Raw genomic sequence first — 10,172 nt, 5'->3', positions numbered from 1 at the left:
TATGTTCTTATTGCAAATCTTTTGGCAGGCTATGGTACCAAACCCTATGCATGTAGCTCACTGCTTTGGTTTGTTATATTCACCATCCTTAGTCATCGAATATTAAACACATACCCCATGTCCCTACACCACTTGTTGCATGGGAAACAGGGAGAAAGTGCTATGGGCAAATTTGAACTCATCCCGTCCACCAGGGGGCGTAGCAACTCCATAATTACTAGACCCAGCAAATGACTGCAAAAGAATGGTCCCGTTTAAGTCAGTGCTTCTTGCAGGCTGGGAAGATTCAAGGACCATCAAAGAAACGTTTAAACATTTCAGTGTAATATAGTACAGAATCAAAATATTATTTTTTTATTTGCAGAATATGGATAGATATCTTTTCAAAATGAGAGCAAACGCATCAACTGATGTCAAGGACAATCTTAGTTGTGATTTCCAATGTTTTGGCCACATGACCCGGAAAAACTGTCTGCAGACAAACGCCGGCTCCTTTGGCCTGAAAATGGAGATGAGCACCGCACCCCGTAGCCAAATTCGACTGGACTTAACCCATCCAGGGGTCCTTTACCTTTACCCTCTACCTTGTCAATAATCATTTGTTTTTATTATGAAAGTGTGGCCCAGAGGAAAAAGTTTGAGAACCACTGTGTTAAGTTGAGCTAGCGCAACTCAGGACGAGGAATCGGGGAGCTGCAAAAGCACCTGAGGGTGGCACATGGCTTGGCTTGCTGCTACGGAATTGCAAGCTGTCATTGTCCACAACAGATTAAAATAACCCATTGCAGAGCTGGAAAAGGTTCAGCAAAGAGCCACCAAAATGATGGCTAAGGCGCTTAGGACCAGTGGCGTAGCGTGGGTTGTCAGCACCCGGGGCAAGGCAAGTAATTTGCGCCCCCTAACCCGGAGCAGGGTCCCCATAGATCCCCTCGCAAGTGTGAGCGCGCCCTCCCCCCGATGTTGCGCCCGGTGCGGCCGGCCCCCCCTGCACCCCCCACGCTACGCCACTGCTTAGGACTTTTTAGTTCAAGAAAAAGATGAGGACTCTTCCACACTCCTGTTTGTCCTGTAATTTCTAGGCATGGCTTCAAGAGGTTGAACACCGCTGGAGTGACACCAGCCCTGAGCCGCTTTGTGAGGCTTGGAACTGGTCAGGTTTGGGGAAGGTGGCATGAGAAGGGCACAACAGCCACACGCTCTTCAATCCCAGCCCCTCAAGGGTGAGGCTGAAATCGAAGTGTGCAGGAAGTCCTTCTCAGACCATCCTCCCCAACTCTGATCAAATCCCAGCCTCATAAAGCGGTGCAGGGCTGGCTCAGGGAGGATGGAGTGAGTGATGCATCCCCTGAAAAATGCTCCCAGGGCGATTGCCCCAGCAGTCTGCCCCCCTTATGCACACATTATGGCCCAACCCATCACTGTCCTCGGGAAAACCCATTGTATACTGCTGAATCGGAATACAGTCATATCTCGGGTTGAAGTAGCTTCAAGTTAAGTATTTTCAGGTTGCGCTCCACGGCGACCTGGAAGTAATGGAGCGTGTTACTTCCGGGTTTCACCGCTTGCGCATGCGCAGACATTCAAAATGATGTCGCACGCATAGGCGGAAGCGACGAAACACGACCCGCAGACGTGCAGTCGCATCTTACGTTTACTTCAGGATGCGAACGGGGCTCCGGAACGGATCCTGTTCATATCGAGAGGTACCACTGTAAAGGTTGATCTGCAGAAAACCCAGGTGACGTTTGTTCAGATTCAGTGGTAAACAGAAGGGGGGGGGGTCCAGAGGGAAGTGGTGGGACAAAAGGAAAACCTCTTGGTCCCATTCCTGGAAATTATGGATGAGCCCTGAGAGGTGACACGAACCAGAACTCATGGACATTCAATGAAGCCAAACGTTGGAAGATTCAAGACAGATAAAAGAAAGGACTTATTCATACAGCACAGAACCTTTGGAACTCCCTCCCACAGGAGGCAGGCTTGGCCACCAACTTGAATGGCTTCAAAGACAAATTCATGGTTCTAAAAGCTATCCGTGGCTACTAGTCATCCTGACTCTCTGACTCTATGGCCAGAGGCAGCAAATGCTTATGAATACCAGTTCCTAGAAATGACAGCAAGACAGAGAGCTCTTGAACTCGGGTCCTGTTTGCGGGTTTCCCACAAGTGTCTGGTTAGTTGCCATGAGAACAAGATGCTTGACTAGATGGACCATTGGCCTGGTCCGGCAGGTTCTTTTTGTAAGGGCAGCGCTCTACTCCGACCGTGCCCAAGAGTGCAAGATGAAGAATCATGGAATTATAGTGTTGGAAGGGACCCAAGGGGTCATCTAGTCCAACCCCCTGCATTGCAGGAATCTCAACTAAAGTATCAATGACAGACGGCCATCCAACCTCTGCTTTAAAACCTCCAAGGAAGGAGAGTCCACCACCTCCCAAGGGAGATCGTTCCCCTGTCAAACAGCTCTTACTGCCAGAAAGTTCTTCCTGATGTTGAGTCAGAATCTCCTTCATTGTAACTTGAAGCCATCAATCCGAGTCAACAGAAACACCTTTAGGATAGGGTGGGAAATTGCAAAAACACTTGCCAAAGCTCACTAGCTTTTCTCCGCTGATTCTTTTTTTTTTTTTAATAAATACATCTCCCATAAAAATCCTCCCGCATTGAGATGAGCGGGGAGCAAACAGAAACTTGCCCGTGGAAACCATAAATTACACAACAAGTCCTTCCCAACCACAGACCCCAAAGAGATGCAGCAGAGGGTGACAATTTTACACCATATACAGGTTGGCCTGGGGGGTGAGCCACGTAAGCCGTGCTGGAGACATGAAGCCATCTGAAACAGTTGGATGGAGGTACTGCACTCTTGAATTTGTTGCAGTCCTATACAAGTGTTCCCAGCTGCGCTCCAAGACCTCATCCTGAGAAGGGGGCTAACAGCTTTACCTAGCACGACAGATGATGCCACGCACACCTCTCCATTGCAATTATAGCCTTGCTTGACATCCACCTGCAGTCCCCAAGAGGTGTGTGGATCCCCCATCTCCTTTTGCAGATGCCAGTCCAAAATATATACGACAGCCAGGCTGGTGCCAGGGAGCAAAGAGCCAAGAGTGTGCCAGGCACTCAAAAGGATGGCTGCTCATTCTGTGGCAAGAGCAGAAGTCGCCCCCTCTCTGTTGACTTAGGAAACCAACACAACGTGGAGGGGTTTGGGGAGGTCTTGCGAAGCGCCAGCTGCAAAATGCCCTGTTCTTCAGCTCTACCAGCACTTGGCAGTGCCCGCCGTGACATCTGGGCTCCCTGGTCCAGCCAGCCAGCTAGTGTCTCCAGGAATCCTTAGCTTCATCTCGTGGCATCTCCTGAGTGTCATCTGGTGCTGCAAGGCAATGGGGGGGGGGGGAGGTTTTAAGTAAACAAGAGAGCAGGACCCAAAGCAAAGGAAGGCTACACTGGAAGCTGCCTTCGTTGTGTTCTGTTTTTTTTTTTCCCCCTTTTGCAATAGACTCTGCACCTTCTTGTGGGATGTAATCCTTGTAGCAGTCAAATACAACATTCCTTGTTTGCCTAGCGTTGACACAGACAGGGGGATGTTGATTCAGCCAGTTGACGTTCCTGTTACACCTGGTCTGGAGCTCCTCCCCCTGCATGTGACCAGGTAGGAGTTGGTTTTTCTTTACCTTAATGTGGTCAGTGATGCTATGCAAGAACAGGGTTGGATAATTAAAGCTCACAGGTATAGGTTTGCAGATTGACCTACTTAGCTGTACACCTGTTTAATTAAAAGGGGAGTTTACTTTCTGCCCTGGATGGAGGAAGGAATGTGAGAGGATAATTGATTATTTGAAAACTGTATTTAAGTTGATTAGATGTTTTGTATGCTGCTGGTGAGGAGTGATGGCTTGCAGCTTTTGACTGTCACGTTTTTGAAAACAAAAATAAGCAAAGATATTGAGGACAGCCTTGTATTTCTGTGCTCCAGTTGCTCCACATACTGTGTGTTGGCAAAGAAGTCCAACAACAACAACAACAACAACAATATATTATTTATATTATTTATGGCTGAGTTTCCCCAGCCACTCTGGGCGGCTTCCAATCGAGTGTTAAAAACAATACAGCATTAAATATTAAAAACTTTCCCTAAACAGGGCTGCCTTCAGATGTCTTTTAAATATAGGATAGCTGCTTATTTCCTTGACATCTGATGGGAGGGTGTTCCACAGGGCAGGCGCCACTATTGAGAAGGCCCTCTGTTTGGTTCCCTGTATCCTCAATGAAGGAACCGCCAGAAGGCCCTCACGCTGGATCTCAGTGTCCGGGCTGAATGGTGGGGGTGGAGACGCTCCTTCAAGTATACAGTAGGTGGGCATGACCCTTGCAGACCCCACAAAAAGGGCCAGTCATGCAGCCATCTTCCTCTCTTGGTGCTTTCCTTCTTGATGCCTGTTTCCTGATGCTGTTTGCTGGCTCTCTGCCAGCAGCACATGGGATGAATTCCCTTATGGGATAAATCCACTCCTTCTTCTGCAACTACAAGCTAAAGCCTGCCTTCAGGGATCATACTGTGAACTGAATGTGAGTAAACTTCTTGTTACTGTTTAAGGAAGACTGTTGTGTCTTTGTTTCTTTTTAAGAGGGGTCAAAAGGGGTCTTACCAGGAATAATCCAATCTGGGCATGCGGGACTGGATTGCTTAACTAAAGAGATTCAAACGAATCTGCAAACTTGCTTCCTGCTGTATAGGGGGGAATGTGCTCTGCTAAATGGCTCACTAGCATTAGTAAAGAAGGATAATATTTAAGCAATATATCCTCTCCTACTATGCACAACATTCCCAGACTTCTCTAGGTGTAGTCCAGGTGAAAAGGTAGGCTTAACAAATTTTGTGTGTGTGTGTGTGTGTGTGTGTGCGCGCGCGCAGTGGGAACAGGAAACACAATCTTAGGGGCACACGTGTTGCTTAGTGGGAGCTGGAACTTGAAAACCTCCAAGTTGTGTTTTCAGCAGCAGATTGAGCTGAGGCCCCATGAAATCACTCGTCCTGCAGTTTGGAAAAGAAGGCCAGTCATTTGCAATCTAACCCTCTTCTGTTGAGCAAGACCTTCCACCTGACAGCTGTCCTCATCAGTTCATTATTATAGATAGTTCGGTGAGCAGAGCATGAGCCTCTTAATCTCAGAGTCGTTGGGTTCGATCCCCACATTGGGCAAAGAATTCCTGCAGTGCAGGGTGGCTGGGTGTGGAGCTCGTGGTCCCTTCCAGCTCTACAATTCTACAGTTATTAGCTCTACTTTTTATAAAACAGAAAGGAACACAGAACTAAAGCAAAGTAAAAGCTAAGAACACATTCATATTGATAAAAAGGCAGAACTAAAATATTCTGCCCACTGAAGAAGTCCATAGATAATAATGATTATCATAATAATGTTACATTTATATTACACAGAACTACACTCCTACTGACCGTGGCATTTGGAGCAGCAGCTGTCCTCCGTTTTCTCCCCTGCAGAGCAAGAGGCATGAGAGCATTCTCGGCGCTGGCAGTGAGTCTCCCCAGACTGAAAAAAGGACAGCAAGAGGCATTTAGACTACAGCCAAAACTTGGGGGTGGCATAGCCTCCAGCATCCCACTGATGATCAGAATCGGGACGCTCATGTTTTGATCCCCAGCTCTTGCTGGAGCTGCCTGACTAGCGCGAGACAAAAAAGCACAACAACCCGAGTGTCTCTAGTGTGAGCCAGCTGACTCCCACCAGAGTACCGGATCGAAAAACAGGACATTCCGGGATCCAATTGGAAACAGGGATGGAGTCTGCAATTCCAGGATGTTTTACTCAATTCGGGACAGTGGAGTGGTATGAGGTGGTGCTGGTGGTCAGAGGAAGTCTACAGAAAGTGCACTGAAGCCAGGCTCCCAAAACCCACCTTGGCCTGGGGCTGTCCTACCCCTGCAGTTCAACTCCCTCCTCCTCTGCCACCTTCTGCCCCTCACTCACCAGACACCAGCAGGTGATGCATTTCATCTCCCCAAAGGGGGGCACAGTGGGGTGCCAGCTCTCGTTGTGCATGTACCACTGCCGCCCAAACTTGCAGGCCCTGGGTCCGTCCGCTTGCATCATGTCAGAGAGGGCAGAGGGACTCCTCTCTGGGGCTGCGGAAAGAACACAGAGAGAACATTTGGAAGGGCGAGGAAGATGCGGCCATGAGCCCCAGAACACTCCCTGGTGGGGAAAAAATCCCGAAATGCCTAAATCATGAGGTCACCAAGAACAAAACGCACACAGAATTCAAAGGAAAGATTTAGGCTTCCTTCCCAATACTGACTTGGTCAACTCCCATGACAGTGGCGTTTAAGGACACACCTATGACTGGTTTAAAAGGTCTCAGAGGCAGAGCAGTCTGTGTCTGGGCTGAACCACTTCAGATACTGTAAGCTTGCCCCGCTGCAAAAATCAAATATACGTTCTAGCACGTCCTTCTCCCTGACATGCTAGTTTCAGTGACGCTAGGTGCAGTGATGCTTCTTTGTGTGTGTGTAGAGGAATATTCATTTGTGTGAGCTGCCCACTGCCATCCGAAGAAGCACAGTCCAGGCACAGCTCTGCTCCATCAAGGAAAATAGAACAATTTAATTTATGTTTATTTCATTAAATTATATCCCAGCCTTCCTCGCAAAGGAGCCCAGGGCAGTGAACACGCCAGTGACACATCACAATAAAATAAAATTAAAAACACATTTAAGACGGTTAAATTAAATTAAAAGGATCTAAAAAAAAACAGTCAAGAACAATGAACAGTAGAACATTTTTAATTTTTTTTTAAAATGCAGCCAAATCTTGCCTCTGAATAGACCCACTGAAACTGAAAAGTTTCCAGCAGTATGATGAAGGCGCCTGCTTGCTGTCACTAGGCAGGGAGTTCCAGAGCACGCTAAATGAGTGACTCATCACAAAGGCAGGCAGGAGGACTGCTGTTGCTGGCGGCTGCCTTTTCAGGCTTCTGTGGTCTTGCTTGCAACTTCAGCAAGAGTCTCTTGCAAGAGGCTGGGCAGCTATTTGTTGGGAATGCTCTGAACGGAAGGCCTCCAACAACTCCTGAGTTTCTGAGTTGTCATGGCAGAGGCAGAAGCTCAGCGACTGAATAGGGGGACCAATGACTTATCTTGCACTTAGCTCTGCATCAATGACTCTTATTGTAACCTGCACCTTGCCTCTATGGCGATTGGATTTGTGCCCTTGGCAGAAACTGAGCTGGGAGTTGGAGTCCTGCAATATCTGCAGGGCCACAGGTTTCCCTACCTCTTCTTTCCTGCTGGGAAAAAGCACTGGGGCAGCTGCTCTCTGTATCCCACCCCACGTGAACAACCAGAGTTGTGGCAGCAAAAGGACTTGCGGCTGGTGGAGTACTGCTTGGTTCTGCTTGCTGTCCCAGAATGCTTGGCTCACCTGGGCATTGCTTGCAGCAGTCTGATGGGTTGGCCCGAATGGGGTTGCTGCAGGTCAGGTGAGGGCACTGGACCTTCTCGCAGTGAACTTCCCCCGTGGCTCCCTGTGCAAAGAGTGTGGGCAGGTACAGACTGTGAGCCTTAGGGTCAGAGCACCATGCGCAAACCAACCTTAAGGTATACACATGCACACATGTACATGCGTACACAAAGTACGTTTCCAAGCATAGTCCCAGTATGTTTCCAAGCACAATTCAAAGTGTTGGTGCTGACCTTTAAAGCTCTAAACAGCCTTGGCCCAGTATACCTGAAGGAGTGTCTCCACCCCCATCATTCAGCTGAGGTCCAGCTTTGAGGGCCTTCTGGCAGTTCCCTCCCTGTGAGAAGTGAGGTTACGTGGAACCAGGCAGAGGGCCTTCTCAGTAGTGGCACCCACCCTGTGGAACACCCTCCTATCAGATGTCATGGAAATAAAGTATTGACTTTTAGAAGACATCTGAAGGCAGTCCTGTTTAGGGAAGTTTTTAATGTTTGATGTTTTATTGTATTTTTAATATTCTGTTGGGAGCTGCCCAGAGTCCAGCCAGATGGACGGGGTATAAATAAAAAAAAATTATTATTATTATAAAGATAGATTTAGAAACGGACAACCACAATGATCAAGGGGCTGGAGAGGCACCCCTATGAAGAAAGTCTGTGGCGCTGGGGACTTTTAGTTTAAAGAAAATGAGTAGTAAAGAAGTTTATAAAATTATACATGGCATGGAGAAAACAAACAGAGAAAAGTTTTTCTTTCTCCTTCTCTCAAAACGCTACTATGGAAGTGAGATCCACAGTTTAACCGCACTACATGAAAAAGTACTTTATTTTATCCATCCAGAGTTCAGCTTCGTTTGGATGTCCATGAGTCAGTGATGGCCACCAAGCTTTAAAAGAAGCCCACACACCAGCTTCTTGTTTACCCCGGCATAAACAAAGCATTTGAGAAGCAAAGGAGAGGAGGAGGAGGAGGGTTTTCTTTGGTCGTGGGCTTTGGCTTCCTCTGAACGCGTCTCTCAAGGGCCTGGCTGACGAGCCCACCTTGCAGGTGCAGATGGCGCATTTAATGAGGCCGAAGGGAGGGACCACGGGGTGCCAGTGGGTGCCTGCTCCTCGCCACGTCTTGTCGCCCTCAAAGTAACAGCCTGCAGTGGGAGAAGGAAGGTCAGAGTGCATCTCCCCAGTCTTGGCAGGGGCTTGTGCATTGCTCCTCGAGCTGAAGGACACGTTGTACTGAACAGGGATGCTCTAAAAGGGTAGATTATGGAGACTTGTTTACTGAGCATTCCTTACAATCGGTTTGCAAGGAGATGATGTGGCTTTTTAATGAGAATTCACTCCATGCCGATTTGGGGTGAGATGCCACCCAAAACTGCACAAGATCTTGCACAGTCCGCAAGATCTCACATGATTTCGGGCTAGATCTCACCCAAAATGGACATGACCTGGCTCAAAATTGGCACTGATGCAGCTTCTCCACCACTGGTGGAGGTGCATTACAGAATTATAGAGTTGTGGATTTGGAAGGGACCACAAGGGTCATCTAGTCCAACTCCCTGCAATGCAGGAATATTTCGCCCAACATGGGACGTGACCCTGAGATTAAGAGGCTCATGCTCTACCGACTGAACTATGTCAGAGCACTGTGCTGCTGGGGGTGGGGGTGGGAGGTCTTCTGCCACTTGAGGAAGTGGCCTCACCCTGCCTAATGGCTGGTTCGGTTCTGGCAGAAAACCGGTAGCCTAAATAGGAGTTGGCGCCACAGCTAATGTCAGGCAGAGCCAACGCCTTCTAGTTTTGTTTCCATCCTCCTCCTCAAACTGAGTTGCTGAGACTAAGGAGGATAGTCAAGAACTCCCCCCGCCCCCGGGACTGGCTGTAAGTAAGAAGGTAGGGAATATGGGGCTGGCTCAGGGCAGGCTGTGGTTGGAGGGGCAGTGCCCCACTCTCCCTAGTGGACCAGCCGTCCCCACTGATGCAACGCCTCGCTTGGATCTCTCATTCTCCGTGGATAGCCAGGTTTGCCGGCTATCAGGTTTGCAGGAGGTTTTCAGCAGTGACAGGCGGTGGTCTTTCAAATTTCAGTGGCACCTTGTGTGACAACAAAATTTGGCACCCCCTCTGCCTCTTGCCTTCCATTCTGCTCAATTCACTAAGTCTGTAGTTCCTAATTAGCTAAGTATTGTGGATCCCCATTTTTCAAAAGCCAAGCCATGGACTCCCTGCTTTTCTGATACCTCTATGGTAGTTATTGCTATGTGAATGGGGCCACAGACCCCCTGGGTGGGTCTCACAGACCCTCTGGGGTCCACGGACCTCCAACTGGGAGCCACTGCTGGCTAGTTGTGACACTGTGGCTCCCCTAGGCCTGGCGCCCAGGGTGGTGGAACTGGTCATTCTGCCTTAAATCCACCTCTGCTTGCAGAAAATCTTCTCCTCCCTTCCCCTTACCTTCGCTGCTGTCTTGGGCTCGCTCAGCAGCTCTTGGTCCTCCTGGAGTTTCCTTCTCCTCTGCTCAGGAAGATATGATGAGAGACATGAAGACATGAAAGCATCATGGGGAACAGATAGGGGCAGGGGCAGCAACAGTCGCTGTGTTTGGAACTGCTAAGTCCTCTTACCACAGGAGTGAGAAACCTGTGGCAATCTAGGTCAGGGGTGGAGGGCAAATGCGTGTAAGTTATGTAAA

General features: G+C 48.7%; 1 protein-coding gene across 1 annotated transcript in view; it reads right to left on the bottom strand.

Annotated features, from left to right (window-relative positions):
• Positions 1-1,912: 1,912 nt before the first annotated feature.
• CHRD (chordin) overlaps positions 1,913-10,172 on the bottom strand; it is a 49,178-nt gene continuing 40,918 nt past the window's right edge. Inside the window, exons 18-23 of the mRNA XM_083739316.1 lie at positions 9,935-9,994; positions 8,525-8,628; positions 7,446-7,548; positions 5,997-6,151; positions 5,465-5,558; positions 1,913-3,379 (exon numbers count right to left, since the gene is read on the bottom strand). Of these exons, the coding sequence (XP_083595442.1) occupies positions 3,321-3,379; positions 5,465-5,558; positions 5,997-6,151; positions 7,446-7,548; positions 8,525-8,628; positions 9,935-9,994 (575 nt within the window). The 3' untranslated portion in view covers positions 1,913-3,320. The remainder of the gene's footprint in view (positions 3,380-5,464; positions 5,559-5,996; positions 6,152-7,445; positions 7,549-8,524; positions 8,629-9,934; positions 9,995-10,172) is intronic.

Source organism: Podarcis gaigeae, assembly GCF_964106915.1.
Source record: "Podarcis gaigeae genome assembly, chromosome: 5".
Lineage (NCBI taxonomy): Eukaryota > Metazoa > Chordata > Lepidosauria > Squamata > Lacertidae > Podarcis > Podarcis gaigeae.
The sequence above is the reverse complement of the archived record's forward strand: the minus strand, read 5'-3'. Positions and strand labels throughout refer to the sequence as shown.